Below are 17,056 nucleotides of genomic sequence, written 5' to 3' on the forward strand. Positions count from 1 at the left end.
TCTCCGAACACATCAGCTGATGCATAGCAACACCCTAGCAACCACACAGCAACAAGATTATAAAACACTAAGAAACCCTCTGCAATACCCTAGCAACCACACAGCGACACGATAAAACAAACTTCCAGAACATATCAGCAAATGCATAGCAACACCCTAGCAACCAATAGTTTAATACATTTTAATTTCATAAACACTTTTGAAATAGTTATTAACGTTGACTTAAACTATTTATTAAAAAAAAACATTTCTGCTACTTGAGACAAAATAAACATTAACTTAAATTAAATAATTTAAAATAAAATATTTGAATATATATATTTTTATAAAATATATCAATGTTACCAACATAACTACAGATATTTAAAAACGACAAAACAGAGACACAAAAACAAAAAATGACTGTGGGTTAAAAAAGAAAATATTAAAATAAAACATAATCTTTAAAATATGAACACAAACTTTCATATGATCTGAGTGATGCTAAAATAACCCTGGGGTCAGGCTGAGGTCATGTCATTTATCAGAACCAAGCCTGCAGTCTCCCTCTCATTTACTGAAGCTTTCGCGCCTCGATCGCCCCCCGGTGGCCGGTTCCAGTATAGCCGCCCCTCTGTGATTTCTAATGGACGCGAGGCAAACTAAATAATAAAATAACACTTCAAATATTTTTTCCCCAAAGTTAGTTTATGTCACTGAAGGCAGTTATCATCACGATGATTTCATTTCAAGTGTTCGTTTTTTAAATAAGTTTAGTTTGAGTTAGTTATCTGATGTTATAAAAACGGGGGGTGTGACGTCATGATTGACAGCTGAGACTGACGGCTTCTCTGAGTGAAGTTGTCACTGAGGCACTAAGGGACTTTTTTCGAAATTTTTGGGAGCAGATTGGAGCTTTAGCTTTAATTTCTACATTTCCATAACTGTTTATTTCACACCAACATAATTAATTGTTCTGCATCTGCGAGAGTGTGGGCGGGCTTTTGATATCGCGACTGTACTTCCTGCTCTACTTCCTGCGCTCTACTGCGCAACGCCGGTCCCAAAATCGCTACTGCGCAGACTCGGTCCCAAGATGTCCGCGCCGTGCAGGCCGCCTAAAAGCTTCAAATCTGCCAAGCGGAAACAGATGATGTCGAGTCGTCCATATTTTTTTACGGTCAATGATCAGAACAGTTATCGACCATTACACGCTCTCTTACATAACTCTGGAAAACACAATAAAGCCTGAAAGAGAGCTGGGATTCCAGGCTTATGGACGGGGAATATCGCCTTACATAACATGACGTGTGTGTGTGTGTGTGTGTGTGTGTGTGTGTGTGTGTGTGTGTGTGTGTGTGTGTGTGTGTGTGTGTGTGTGTGTGTGTGTGTGTGTGTGTGTGTGTGTGTGTGTGTGTGTGTGTGTGTGTGTGTGTGTGTGTGTGTGTGTGTGTGTGTGTGTGTGTGTGTGATTGTGGATGACATCAAATCATGTCCTCTTGAAGACAGCCATAATTCAGAAATCATGTGAGAATTCCAGACAGACAAACGGCGCGATCCGGCCAGAATAAACAGGCTTGTTTAGGGAAAGCGCAGGGACAGGAAGTGGAGACAGTCTGGATCATGACCCAGTGTTCTGATTGGCTGCTCTGGACTGCCAGTCATGTGTGTGTGTGTGTGTGGTTTCCCGCAGGGCGAGGTGGGAGACGTCGGCATGCTGGGACTCCAGGGTTTTCCAGGACCCAAGGTTAGTTTTTAGTTAAACTCCATTAAACCGCAGACACACACACACACACACACACACACACACACACACACACACACACACACACACACACACACACATTCGCGCTTGTGTTTGAGAGTCCAGAGTCGAGCGAGCGTGTGTGTGTGTGTGTGTGTGTGTGTGTGTGTGTGTGTGTGTGTGTGTGTGTGTGTGAGCGTGTGTGTGTGTGTGAGCGAGTGTGTGTGTGAGCGAGTGTGTGAGCGAGTGTGTGTGCGAGCGTGTGTGCGAGCGTGTGTGCGAGCGTGTGTGCGAGCGTGTGTGCGAGCGTGTGTGCGAGCGAGTGTGCGAGCGAGTGTGTGTGCGAGAGTGTGTTTGAGCGAGTGTGTGTGCGAGCGTGTGTGTGAGTGTGTGTGTGTGTGTGTGAGAGCAAGTGAGCGCGCGTGTGTGAGCAAGTGTGTGAGCAAGTGTGTGTGTGTGTCATGATTTAAATGATTCCCTTTTTCTCATAACAAATCATTTGTCAAACGTTCAAATTCTCATTGTAAACGTGTGTGTGTGTGTGTGTGTGTGTGTGTGTGTGTGTGTGTGTGTGTTTGTGTGTTTCAGGGTCCGAGCGGAGACTTTGGCTTCACTGGTATCCCCGGACACAAAGGGCCGACCGGTGTCCTGGTGCGTTTCGTCTCGTTTCCTGAAATGACACACATGTCTCTTCTCGTGTCTAACTTGTGTGTGTGTTTCAGGGTTTCTCCGGTCCTGTCGGTCCGGTGGGAATGATCGGCCCTCTGGGAAAGCCTGTAAGTTCTCTGATGAAATATGCTTTTATTCCCGCGTTTGGCGTTGTGTGATAAATGATGTGTGTGTTCCTCAGGGTGCCAGAGGGCCCAAAGGCAGCCGCGGAGAGATGGTAAGATGTGCTGTCGTGTATCACACACTGCAAAAAATGCTTTTCTTACTCAGTATTTATTAGTATTTATTACTCAGTGTTTTTGTCTTGTTTCTAGTCCAAACATCTAAAAATTCTTAAAACAAGAAGTATTTACTAGACAAGCAAAAGTAATTGTCTTGTTTTGGGAAAAATAACTCAAAATGAAGAGAGTTTTTGCTTAAAATAAGATAAATAATCTGCCAATGGGGTGAGAAAAATAATCTTGTTTTCTGTTTGAATTAAGATTATTTCTCTCACCCCATTGGCAGATTATTTATCTTATTTTAAGCAAAAACTCTCTTCATTTTGAGTTATTTTTCCCCAAAACAGGACAATTACTTTTGCTTGTCTGGTAAATAACAAGTAAGAAAAGCATTTTTTGCAGTGTAATCGACTGGGAGATTACAGCCCTAATAATTATAAGGATCTGCACTAGTATTTCCACAAGAGTATCATTCCAGTCTGAGTTATTTTGGATAAATGAGTGACTGTCTCTTCTGTACAGGGGCCTCAGGGGCCGCAGGGACATCCAGGGCCACAGGTACGTCACACAACAACACCTCATGATTGTGTATTCATAACAAAATTTGACTTTCATAATTGCTTGTGTCATAATTAGACTTGGATTAGGGTTAGTTGTAAGACTAATTTTCTGCTGTTTTTGACAGGGACCACCAGGTTCGCCTGGCCTATCGGTAAGACACAAACACATCATGTGACTGTGAAAATTGTGCACTGGTTAAATATATTTACATGCATTATTATTTTACATTTAGTTTTGTGTTTGTCAGACACATTTATCTAATGGTTTCAAATAAGATTGTTCTTCCTCAGTGTTTATCTCTTGTTTTTCAGTACAAATATCTAAACATTCTTATAATCAGTGATGGCAGTAACGCGTTACTCTAATCTGACGACTTTTTTCCAGTAGCGAGTAATCTAACGCGTTACTATTTCCAAACCAGTAATCAGATTAAAGTAACTTATCCAAGTCCATGAGTTACTATTTTAGTCTTTTTCCTTAGTAAAAAATAAATTTATATTTATTTGCTTTCTTCTTGCGTCTCGGGGAGAGTATTGTTTCAGGAAATATTTTTTAATTTCAACTTAAAATGTCAGGAGATACATTGTTGACCTTACTGTTAAAAATGCACTCCAAATAAAGTGTGTGTTGGCAAAAACGGTCGTCATTTCTATGTTGAGGCGGAAACTTCTGAATGTAACTAATAAAGTAACTTGTAATCTTACTTAGTTACTTTTAAAATCAAGTAATCTGTAAAGTAACTAAGTTACTTTTTAAAGGAGTAATCAGTAATGAGATTACTTTTTCAAAGTAACTGCTTAAAATCAAGATGCAAAATTACTTAATTTGTATAATACTAGCCAATGGTACTTCATTGGCTGACAGTGCCCCGCCCTCGAGTTATAGCTGAGACTGGCCAATCAGAGTAGAGTAGACCAATCACAACAGATTGAGCCATCTGACCAATCAGAGCAGAGTAGACCTTGCCTGCATGGCAGCCAAACTCAGCCCAGCCCACAACATCTGAGCTCGGGAAGTTCGCTCCGGACTTGATCCATAGAGGAGTAATTATGCAGAACAGAAACTGACCAATGAGATCATCAGGGCGGGCTTTAGCCGATGACGGACAGATGATCAACAGGAACTGACCAATGAGATCATCAGGGCGGGCTTTAGCCTATGACGGACAGATGATCAACAGAAACTGACCAATGAGATCATCAGGGCGGGCTTTAGCCGATGACGGACAGATGATCAACAGGAACTGACCAATGAGATCATCAGGGCGGGCTTTAGCCGATGACGGACAGATGATCAACAGGAACTGACCAATGAGATCATCAGGGCGGGCTTTAGCCTATGACGGACAGATGATCAACAGGAACTGACCAATGAGATCATCAGGGCGGGCTTTAGCCGATGACGGACAGATGATCAACAGAAACTGACCAATGAGATCATCAGGGCGGGCTTTAGACGATGACGGACAGATGATCAACAGAAACTGACCAATGAGATCATCAGGGCGGGCTTTAGCCGATGACGGACAGATGATCAACAGAAACTGACCAATGAGAACATCAGGGCGGGCTTTAGCCGATGACGGACAGATGATCAACAGTAACTGACCAATGAGATCATCAGGACGGGCTTTAGCCGATGACGGACAGATGATCAACAGAAACTGACCAATGATATCACCAGGGAGGGCTTTAGCCGATGACGGACAGATGATCGACAGAAACTGACCAATGAGATCATCAGGGCGGGCTTTAGCCGATGACGGACAGATGATCGACAGAAACTGACCAATGATATCACCAGGGAGGGCTTTAGCCGATGACGGACAGATGATCAACAGAAACTGACCAATGATATCACCAGGGAGGGCTTTAGCCGATGACGGACAGATGATCGACAGAAACTGACCAATGATATCACCAGGGAGGGCTTTAGCCGATGACGGACAGATGATCAACAGAAACTGACCAATGATATCACCAGGGAGGGCTTTAGCCGATGACGGACAGATGATCGACAGAAACTGACCAATGAGATCATCAGGGCGGGCTTTAGCCGATGACGGACAGTTGATCGACAGAAACTGACCAATGAGATCATGAGGGCGGGCTTTAGCCGATGACGGACAGTTGATCGACAGAAACTGACCAATGAGATCATGAGGGCGGGCTTTAGACGATGACGGACAGATGATCGACAGAAACTGACCAATGAGATCATGAGGGCGGGCTTTAGACGATGACGGACAGATGATCGACAGAAACTGACCAATGAGATCATCAGGGCTGGCTTTAGCCGATGACGGACAGATGATCGACAGAAACTGACCAATGAGATCATCAGGGCGGGCTTTAGCCGATGACGGACAGATGATCGACAGAAACTGACCAATGAGATCATCAGGGCGGGCTTTAGCCGATGACGGACAGTTGATCGACAGAAACTGACCAATGAGATCATGAGGGCGGGCTTTAGCCGATGACGGACAGTTGATCGACAGAAACTGACCAATGAGATCATGAGGGCGGGCTTTAGACGATGACGGACAGATGATCGACAGAAACTGACCAATGAGATCATCAGGGCTGGCTTTAGCCGATGACGGACAGATGATCGACAGAAACTGACCAATGAGATCATCAGGGCGGGCTTTAGCCGATGACGGACAGATGATCGACAGAAACTGACCAATGAGATCATCGGGGCGGGCTTTAGCCGATGACGGACAGATGATCGACAGAAACTGACCAATGAGATCATCGGGGCGGGCTTTAGCCGATGACGGACAGATGATCGACAGAAACTGACCAATGAGATAATCCGGGCGGGCTTTTGCCGATGACGGACAGATGATCTACAGAAACTGACCAATGAGATCATCAGGGCGGGCTTTAGCCGATGACGGACAGATGATCGACAGAAACTGACCAATGAGATCATCGGGGCGGGCTTTAGCCGATGACGGACAGATGATCAACAGAAACTGACCAATGATATCACCAGGGAGGGCTTTAGCCGATGACGGACAGATGATCAACAGAAACGGACCAATGAGATCATCAGGGCGGGCTTTAGCCGATGACGGACAGATGATCAACAGAAACTGACCAATGAGATCATCAGGGCGGGCTTTAGCCGATGACGGACAGATGATCAACAGAAACGGACCAATGAGATCATCAGGGCGGGCTTTAGCCGATGACGGACAGATGATCAACAGAAACGGACCAATGAGATCATCAGGGCGGGCTTTAGCCGATGACGGACAGATGATCAACAGTATCGTAATTATCTCGTTATCAAAGGCTCTTGGGTTGAGTTTGTTTGAATCCTAAACGGAGAGCTTGTTCATATCTGCATCACCTTCACTATTTCTCTCAGAAATGATAATCATGTTGGGAAGTGCTCTGTGTATCATTAAAGGACAACTCCGGTGAATTTTTAAGTTTATCTTGATCGTTATATCTTTGTGAGTACAGTCTATAGAAAAAGAAATTGAACCGGTTTGGTGCTTACAACACGGAGTTATTACAGTTAATGCCCAGAGCCCCCCTCAGCTAAACGGCAGCTTTGGGGGCATAGACGTAACGGGTGTCTGTGTGCCTCTTAACAGACACAACATGCAATTAAAATGTCTGTCCAACATGAACAGGTCCCTCACACGACAGCGAGATGAGTTTAGCCACTTAGCCATTGTTTAAATTCACCTGTTTTAGCCGGCTAGCTGTGTCTAGATGCTAGATGGCTAAATGTGTGTGTTATTTTGGTAAGGTTGCTGCTAAAAATAGGCATTCCTGGGTCTATATATCCCATAATTGAGGTCGCTTCAACCCACGGACATTGAAAACAACCGGCGGGAAAACCGCAGACTTGGCAACACAGTGCAGTTGAGTTCTGTTGACATTTGACAACTAACGTTATGCGTCGCTCCGCTGCTCTGATTGGTTATCGGTCTGTCCAATCGAGGTCTTTCCTGGTTGGGTTGAAACTCGCCCCATAATCAGAGCCCAATGGAGCAGCAGACTCATATTCTGACTAGAATAAAAATAAAAAAATATTTTAAAAAAGTATATATATATATATATATATATATATATATATATATATATATATATATATATATATATATATATATATAAATTATATGACGATGTCAGGCAAGAGTAGACCAATCACAACAGGGAAATTCAGAGGGAAAACAAGTTTATTTTTCGCACCCCATTGACAGATATTTCCTTTCAAAGACGTGCAGTGTTCAGCAATTTCACTTCTAAAGTGACTGTATCTTGATTTAAGAAATTTAAATATTTGTACAAAAATACTGAGGAAGAACATTATTCAGTGTGAAGGTTTACATTTGATCGGTTCATGTATTGTCCGGGAATCGAACCCATGATGCCAACGCCGTCTACTATCACCTGAACACTGTGTTCTTTAAGGACAAACACTACTGGAAGAGATTTGTTAATATGTTTCATTAAGGTTGTTTGCCTGATACTCATCGTTGTCTCGTCCCACAGAGACGCATCGATATGGACATCGCAGCCCTGATGGAGACGAACGCACATCTGCAGCTGGAGGTGAAGACCGTGAGACTTCACTGCAAAAAATGCTTTTCTTACTCAGTATTTTTGTCTTGTTTCTAGTCCAAACATCTAAAAATTCTTAAAACAAGAAGTATTTACTAGACAAGCAAAAGTAATTGTCTTGTTTAGGGAAAAAAATAACTCAAAATGAAGAGAGTTTCTGCTTAAAATAAGATCAATAATCTGCCAATGGGGTGAGAGAAATAATCTTGTTTTCTGTTTGAATTAAAGGTGCGTTCACACTTGTCATGTGTGGTTGGATTAAAACGAACCCTGGTGCGGTTGCTCGTTTAGTGCGGTTCATTTGAACGCATGTGAACGCTGCCATCCAAACACTGGTGCGCACCAAACAAGCGGACCGAGACCGCTAAAAAGATGGGTCTCGGTCCGCTTCCAAACGGACTCTGGTGCGGTTCGACTGATATATGAACGCAACACGGACCAAAGACATGTAAACGGACCAAAAACAGGACGTGATGTCACAAGATGCGACTCATAGTCAGCTGATGTGATGACGCGGAACGATCGGTGTATCCAAAATGAGTAACGTTAACGTTAGAGGGCAAACATGGAGCAACGAGGAAGAGCCTCATCAATATTTGGTCCGACGAGCATGTTTCGAAACGCTAGAAAAAACGCACAAAAAGCAAACCTGGTTCTTCTCATCAGAGGACCTGCTGGCCATTAGTTGGTACAGACGACAGGACGGCCGTCTCTCTTCTGCACAACGGAGGGAATCCTGCTGCTGTTTTGAATGTTTTGAACATTTCATGAGCTCTTCATGAGTTATCAGCGGGTAGAAATAATGCCATGTGTACACGTATATAAAATGATGGCGTTTAATCAGCACACAGCGTTGTTCTGAATGTTTTGAGCATTTCATGAGCTCTTCATGAGTTCTCAGCGGGTAGAAATAATGCCATGTGTGCACGTATATAAAATGATGGCGTTTAATCAGCACACAGCGGTGTTCTGAATGTTTGGTAAGCGAGATATACGTCATATGAGCCGACCAATCAGGTTGTGAGCGTCTCCCTGTGACTTTGGTTCGGTAACTTTAGGTTCATTGTTAAAAATGCAGTGTGAACGCTAAGCGGACCAGGACTATATGTTTTGTCTTTGTTTTTTGGTCCGGACCAAACTAACCAAACTAACCGAACTACAAGTGTGAACGCAGCCTAAGATTATTTTTCTCACCCCATTGGCAGATTATTTATTTTAAGCAAAAACGCTCTTGTTTTGGGAAAAAATTACTTAAAATGAAGACAATTAGTTTTACTGGTCTAGTAAATGTTTCTTAATGTAAGAATTTTTAGATATTTAGACTAGAAACAAGACAAAAAAACTGAGAAATACAAAAAAAATTTGGCAGTGTGCTCTCTGGACTCTGACCAATGAGAAACTGAAGGTCTGTAAACCTGAGATTTCTCCACTTTTCTCCTCAGAGTTACCAGAACACCGACGTGTCTCTGTCCGAGCAGAGCGCTGAGATCCTGCAAACGCTTCGGTATCTGAGCGGCGTCGTCCACAGCATGAAAACGCCGCTGGGAACGCGAGAAAACCCGGCCCGGTTCTGCAGAGATCTGATGGACTGCCGGCGCCAGATGAGCAACGGTGAGATCCACGCCCGACTCGACTCTCTTCTGCTCGCAGGGTTTCCGTTGTCCGATAATTACCGGACATTGGCCGGGAAAAAAATTAAATGTCCGACAAAATGAAATCTTTTCGGTCAAATTGTCAGATTGAAACTGCCTCTTAAGCCTAGTTCACACTGCCCGATTTTTGCGCTGAATTTGAGTCGCCGACAGGTTTTGCGAAATCACAGACAAATGGCCGAGATCATCGGCAAATCGGTGCTTGTGCACATGAGTGACAATCACGCAGTGTGAATAATCAAAGACACGATCAGAGAGAATCGCCGACGAGTCGCTGACGCCGGTGATATACTTGGCATGCTAAATATCTGGACCTGTCGGCGACTCAAACTCCTGCTGTGTGAAATGAGTTCTGACTGAAAATTACATCAGGAATGACCGACAGCCAATGAGAGAGTGAGATACAGAGCAGCGGGAGGTTCAGGCATGAGTTATAGAGCAGAATATCAGTATTTTAATAGATATATTTACAATTCTATCAAACAGAAACAAAGGCCAAACATTTGCACATCCAGCCACAGCAGCAGCACATTACAAAATGCATTAATTTACCTCAAACTGTCGTTGCAGAACACAATCCTGGCTCCCTCTGTCTCTCCAACAATTTCTTCCGCCATAATCTTTTTTCTTTTTCTCCACAAATCAGCGCACATACAGTTTGAAGCAAACGTTGTGCAGTTTATCATTTTAAATAACAATTACAAGTCTCGCGTGAGAACGCCGGTCTGACGCACGTGTGATCTCGCGTTGTTTGTTTGTTGTGACATCGCACGTGTGTTTGGGAAACGTAGTTTGCGCACCGGAGAGATCAATCAATCAACTTTATTTATATAGCGCTTTTACAATCACAATTGTGTCAAAGCAGCTTCACAGTGTCAAACAGGATAATATTGCGACAAAATTAGATTTGGCTGTACAGTCGTACTGGAGAAAACAGTGATGTTATCAGCTTATTTTAATTTATCATATAGCAACAATGTTGGCAGATCAGTATTATATTTGATAGAATTAAATAAGACCTAATTCATACATTTTATTTGTATAATAAGTTGAATAACTTTAATCATATTTTTAGTGTCCCCAACTGAGCAAGCCAAGCCAAAGGCGACAGTGGCAAGGAACCAAAACTCCATCAGGGCATGATGGAGAAAAATAAACCTTGGGAGAAATCAGACTCAGTCGGGGTGCCAGTTCTCCTCTGGCCTATTAACACACTGTGGAGGATTATTATTCTGGCAACCTTACAGGTCGGAAATCATATTAGATTGGAATATTCAAAATTTCAGGGTATCACGGAAGAGACATTTATTTGGAAATAAATGATGGGATGGGGCGTCGATTACACAAGAGTATGAATACATGAAAGATCGGAATTATTGCGCCGAAGACGGGTTTTGAGCATGTCGTGCCAGTGAGGCAAATTCAGAGGAGACACCATTTGACACGGCTCAGCAGACACTCCAGGATGAGCTGGTCATGTCCAGGCAGGTCCACCATCCGATCCGGACAGGGCCCAGATCCGGGATAAACCTCGGGATAAACAGAGAGACTAACATTAGCGTAGATGCCACTCTTTTTATGATGTAACGAGTACATCAGGTGTTATGGGAAGTGTTCCCGGTTCCGGCTGACCTAGTTAATGCAGCCTAACAATCAGTCAATTGATTTGAATAATGAAAGTTAAAAATGTTCTATGTGTATGCCATAGTAAAGAGATGTGTTTTTAGTCTAGATTTAAACTGACAGAGTGTGTCTGCTTCCCGAACAATGCTAGGAAGACTTTTCCACAGTTTAGGAGCTAAATAGGAAAATGATCGACCGCCTGCAGTTGATTTAGATATTCTAGGTATGATCAACTGGCCAGAGTTTTGAGACCGCAATAGACGTGATGGAGTATAATGGGTTAAGAGCTCGCTTAAGTACCGGGGAGCTTAACTATTTAGTGCTTTGTAAGTAATAAGCAAGATTTTAAAATGTATGCGATGTTTAATAGGGAGCCAGTGCAGTGTTGACAGAACTGGACTAATATGATCATACTTCCTGGTTCTAGTAAGAACTCGAGCTGCTGCGTTTTGGACCAGCTGGAGTTTGTTTATTAAGCGAGCAGGGCAACCACCCAGTAGAGCATTACAATAATCTAGCCTTGAGCTCATGAACGCATGTACTAACTGTTCAGCATTTTGCATTGAAAGCATGTGCCGTAATTTAGATATATTTTTAAGATGATAGAATGCGGTTTTACAGATGCTAGAAACGTGGCTTTCAAATGAAAGATTGGTATCAAAGAGCACATCCAGGTTCCTCACTGACGACGAGGGCTTGACAGAGCAGTCATCAAGTGTTAGACAGTATTCTCGGTTACTACTTGTGGAGCTTTTCTGTCCAATAATTAAAAATTCAGTTTTATCTGAATTAAGTTGCAGGAAATTACTATTCATCCAATTTTTTATATCAGCTATGCATTCCGTTAATCTTGTGAATTGTTAGGTTTCGTCAGGGCGTGAGGAAATATAGAGCTGAGTATCTTCAGCATAACAATGAAAACTAACGCCATGTTTCCTAATGATATCTCCCAGTGGAGCAGATACAGGGTGAAGAGCAGCGGTCCTAACACTGAGCCTTGTGGTACCCCATACTGAACTTGTGATCGGTGTGACATCTCTTCATTTACTGCTACAAACTGATAACGGTCAGATAAGTACGATTTAAACCATGCCAAAGCAGTTCCACTAACGCCAACATAATTTTCGATTCTATTCAGAAGAATATTGTGATCGATAGTATCAAATGCAGCGCTAAGATCGAGTAACACTAATAGAGAGATACAACCACGATCAGATGATAAGAGTAAATCATTTGTAACTCTAATTAGAGCAGTCTCAGTGCTATGATACGGTCTAAATCCTGACTGGAAATCCTCACATATACCATTTCTTTCTAAATAGGAACATAATTGTGACGACACAGCCTTTTCTAGTAAGAGAGAGAGAGTTGTCTGCGATTCTTCCTCTTGATCAGTCATGCAGTGTGAACTCCTCTGTCGTCAAACCATCGGTCAGTGTGAACACAGCAGAGACTGAATGATACCGCAGATAGTCACTGCAGTGTGAAAAGAGCAGTGACCCGACGAGTTTGAAAATCGTGCAGTCTGAACTAGGCTTTATCGATACCGTAAGCCTGCGATGTGATGCCCTTGCTGTCATGACAGCGCTCCGTGGCTATGGAGGATTGCAATTCTCAGGGTGTCCGCGGGGTTTTAAAAAGTATTAAAAAGTGATAATCAAATTTGTCAAATTTAAGGCCATTAAAAGTGTTAAATGTGGTCTCAAAGGTATTATTTTTTTCCAAATAAGGTATTATTTTTTCAGACTATCAGGTGGCCTATTCTGATTGAAATTTTATCTGCGTTCGCGTTAGTTCGTTTAAATATGGGCTTTAGCATATCTGGGCACAATCAAAGATCTTTCGTCTCCGTCTCGGCGTATGTTTGATGCTGACGTCATATTCAGCGATCATTCGGCATCCTCTCAGAACACTGCGCGCTCAACAGAAGTGGCTGGCTTACGTTTTATTGTAGACTTGCTTCAAGGCATAACTTCAACGACTGTCCTCATAAGAGCAATCTTAAATGATTTATATAAAGTCTAAAATGAACAAAAAGAGTTGTGAGAGAATGAGGCGCGATCCATAGACAGTGAGATCCGCGCGTCTGTCTGCTCTTAAAGGGACAGCAGCCAATAAAGCTTCCTGTCAGTAAAGTTAAAGAACAAAGGGAACAGAGAAAATGACTCGCTGCTTTTGACTAAATAACTTTTGTAGCTTTAATAAGGATTAACTATTTAATTTATAGTTTATAAATTTAAGACAGGAAGGGCAGGAGTAAACGTGACATTTATTATGGGTTTATGTTAGCATTGTTTTAAGTTTACTTAAATTAAAACCTGTTATATTTTTGAAGCCTAATAATAAATGTAAAAAAAAAAAATATCACTAGCTGTATTAATATCAGTAATACTGGCCTTCATTCATAAAAAGATGCCATTTAAACAAGTATTTAAAATATACTGTCTTTATGTTGTTTCTATATTAATTTGATTAACTGTGAAATTATTATATAAAAAAAAATTAAAAACGTACAAAAAAAATCTTTCTTTATTGCAATTAATTGCGATTAATCACAGAAAAATATGTGATTAATCTAGTTAAAGTTTTTAATCGATTGACTAGTTTTTAGTATTTTGTTTAATTCAACAACTTATGACAGTTATAGAAATGTAATATTTGGCTCAAGTTTTGTTGTTGGAAAAAAAACACTAAATAATTTAATAATTTAATTGCTGAATTAACAATTATTAATTGAAATCAAATGTGTGTGCAGTAATGCTTCTCCTTCACCAACCTCTGTGAATGTTGAGATGTCTTTAACTGTGTCTGAATGATAACCTATAACAGATTTCCTCCTGGTGTCGATTCTAAATCTATTCTTTTTTTGTATGTTATATGTCAAAATCTGTGTAAATAATAGAAAGGTCGCTGATTAACACTTGCAATTCAGTGTCGTGATGGTTTTAAAAAATATTCTGACGGTAGTAAAAAAGGGATTAAAAAGTAGTAAATTTAACTTAAGGATTGCTGTATATACCCTGAATTCTCCACAGCCTGCGAAGTCCTCATATGTGATTTCAGCGAAATGTATCCAGAGCGGACCGAGCTCGCCAAGATAGTCTGTGTAATCCCCGTCTCGAGTGTTCCTGCAGAGAGGCGGTTCTTGCCGCAGAATCAGATAAAGACGAAGCAGCGGAGTCGCCTTGCGGAGAACAAGTGCCATCCCATGGCACTTCTCGTAAAAGAGTAGGGGTGTAACCCCGGTGTCCTGGCCAAATTCCCTTGATTGGCCCTTACCAATCATGGCCTCCTAATAATCCCCATCCACTGAATTGGCTCTATCCCCCTCTCTCCTCTCCACCTATCACTGGTGTGTGGTGAGCGCACTGGCGCCGTTGTACTGTGGCTGCCGTCACATCATCCCAGTGGATGCTGCACACTGGTGGTGGTTGAGGAGAGATCCCTGACATGAGTGTGAAGCGCTTTGGGTGTACAGTTGTATATTTGAAAGCGCTAGTGTTGTCACGATACCAAAATTATGACTTCGATACGATATCAGACTAAAATATCGATATATCGATACTAAATCGATACCACAGTAAAAAAATAAATAAATAAGATAAGATGCTTAATATGACAACAGAACTTATTATTCATTGTTATTTTTTACTAAAAATTCATGTAGCCAGCATGTTCCTTAGGGTTGGGCATCGTTTTGATTTAAACAATTATTGATCAATTGGTCAATTACTATTAAAATTATCTCACAAATTTTTGCTATCTCAATGTATTTTTTACAATGGGGTAATTGTGTTGCAGTAGCTTACACACAGCACAAGAAAGCTTGATTTAGAATGGTAAATTGAATTTAAAAAGACGAGTAAACAGTAATAAAATAAGAACAAATAAACAGATTACAAACAATAGCACAAATAAATGCAATAGAATAGAAGATACAAATTAAACAGACTGCTTTATTTTTTCAGGTAAGTCTAACATTCAGATAAGAAACTGAATTAAAAAAAATGCATAGTAATTACATTTAAAACAACATTGAATAATGTTCTTTGTAAAAAAATTCAATAGCGTACAGATGAAACTATTAAAGTTACACAAGTCGATCAGTCAAGAGCAGTTGATCGTTTGTGTTTTTGTAGTTTGAATAGCAAATGACTGCGGTCCCTTTAAGACTTAACAGACGCATGGATCCTAAACACTGTTCCTGTTACTCGTTCTTCCTGAACTGTTTGCGACTGTGTTTATGTTAATACTCTTCCAGATGTGCACGGATAATTCTTTGAGTGTATTTGACCAATAATAAGCTGGAAAAGGAAGCAAATGTTTGCACTTGTATCATGTCAGAGGCGGCTTTATTACGGTAGGCTATGTGTGTGTGTGTGCTTCAGATGTGGAGCACGAAATCTGCGGGGATTAGTAGAATTAATTTATGTGCAATCCCGCGCGAAATTCAGACCGATCACTCACTAACACACTGTCATGAGGAAAAAGTCCAGCAGAACGCGTGTTCGCCGTGCTCAGAGGTTAACCGGGCTGAGTGAGAATATGCCGGTGTGTGTGTCAACTCGCTGACGGTCGGAGGAGAGCGCAGCTGATATCGATACTGTAAAAACTGAGAATCGTATCGTTTCAGATATTCCAGTATCGATATATATCGAAATATCTATATTTTTGACAACACTAGAAAGCGCTATATAAATGCCTCATTCATTCATTCATTCAACAAGGTTACGCGGCTTAAACGCATTGCAAGTTGTGGAGAGACACTGGGAACTTTTGATTTTAAGTCGGCAGCTGCACAATTCAGCGTGCAAAAAAGCGTTAAAAGTAGCCAAAATGACACGAGGCAATGTTATAGGCCTAGTCATTTGTTTGTTCAAGTTCATTTGACAAGGAGTCATTTCACACGGTGGCCAATTTAAATGTTACCAACTAAATGAGACATACCGAGTTTATAATTAAATTTATTAATTGCGTTTAATTATTGCATCTAAACACAATAGTGTTGTGCCAAGATTTTTCACGTGAATAAAGGCGTATAGATTTGCACACTTTGCTTAATCACTGGTCTAGTCTGTTAAACTGGTCAGAAGTTTTCATTTCTAATCTGCCCTCGTAGCCTATTCTGTCTCTCATCAAAACCGAATATCATCAGTACATCAAGAGCAGGGACAGTTTTTGTGCATTTTGTTTCGTGATCTGACTGGAACAAATAGAAATACTCTGCAACAGCCAGGGCAGGACTTAGGGTGGTGGGCGCCCCTGGGCTTGAGTCACTTCCGGGCCCTACCTTCTATACATTACTTTAGATAGAACAAAATGATACACAAGCTATGTATTAGAGCAACACAATTCTGGATAAACTGAGAATAAAATTAGAGATCACGATTCTGAATAAACAACTAAACAAAATAACATAATGTATGTTAATTGCTGAAGTCTATAAAAAAAAATTGAATCTGAATTATTAAAAAAACCAAAAAAAAACTCGGGTTTGAATGAATGATTCAATTCCTCAATCAAATACAACTGTTTCATAGAATAATCACCATCTTTGAACAAATCTCCTGAATGAACGATTCAATGACAAATGTTTTTTAAAAGTAATTTGTCGCCATCTGGTGGCTTAACAATATAATCGATCCAATCGCTATTTGAAGTGGAAAGCTAATTTCAAATGCTGACTGGTAAAGTATATAGTGTTACATGTAAAAAAAAAAAAAAAAAAAAAAACTGATAATTTATTTATATGACCACCGATTGAAGCTTTTCGTATTATTTTGAAGGCAAGATCACTAAAGAAAAATTTGATAATAAGTGTATGTTGATTTAGCCTACCTAGTTTCGTACTGCCCGTTTCAGGCAGGGCTCGAACTCGGGTCTTTTCGCACAGGAGACACACTGCAAGCGTGCCGTGACCGTCTCGGCTGCGTGGCGTGTCCGTTTGTATTTCGGCTCCCACCGGTTAGAGCTTGCATACTGCCTGCGTCACACGTGCTGTCCGAGCCGCGCGGAAAA

General features: G+C 41.3%; 1 protein-coding gene across 1 annotated transcript in view; it reads left to right on the top strand.

Moving 5' to 3' along the window:
• Nucleotides 1-17,056, top strand: part of LOC137078211 (collagen alpha-1(XXIV) chain-like) — a 247,343-nt gene that overhangs the window by 210,506 nt on the left and 19,781 nt on the right. Inside the window, exons 50-57 of the mRNA XM_067445327.1 lie at nucleotides 1,673-1,726; nucleotides 2,312-2,374; nucleotides 2,446-2,499; nucleotides 2,574-2,609; nucleotides 3,136-3,171; nucleotides 3,299-3,325; nucleotides 7,695-7,754; nucleotides 9,206-9,374. Coding sequence (XP_067301428.1) covers nucleotides 1,673-1,726; nucleotides 2,312-2,374; nucleotides 2,446-2,499; nucleotides 2,574-2,609; nucleotides 3,136-3,171; nucleotides 3,299-3,325; nucleotides 7,695-7,754; nucleotides 9,206-9,374 — 499 coding nt within the window. The remainder of the gene's footprint in view (nucleotides 1-1,672; nucleotides 1,727-2,311; nucleotides 2,375-2,445; nucleotides 2,500-2,573; nucleotides 2,610-3,135; nucleotides 3,172-3,298; nucleotides 3,326-7,694; nucleotides 7,755-9,205; nucleotides 9,375-17,056) is intronic.

The sequence above is a fragment of the Pseudorasbora parva genome, chromosome 6, assembly GCF_024679245.1.
Source record: "Pseudorasbora parva isolate DD20220531a chromosome 6, ASM2467924v1, whole genome shotgun sequence".
NCBI classification, from domain to species: Eukaryota; Metazoa; Chordata; class Actinopteri; order Cypriniformes; family Gobionidae; genus Pseudorasbora; species Pseudorasbora parva.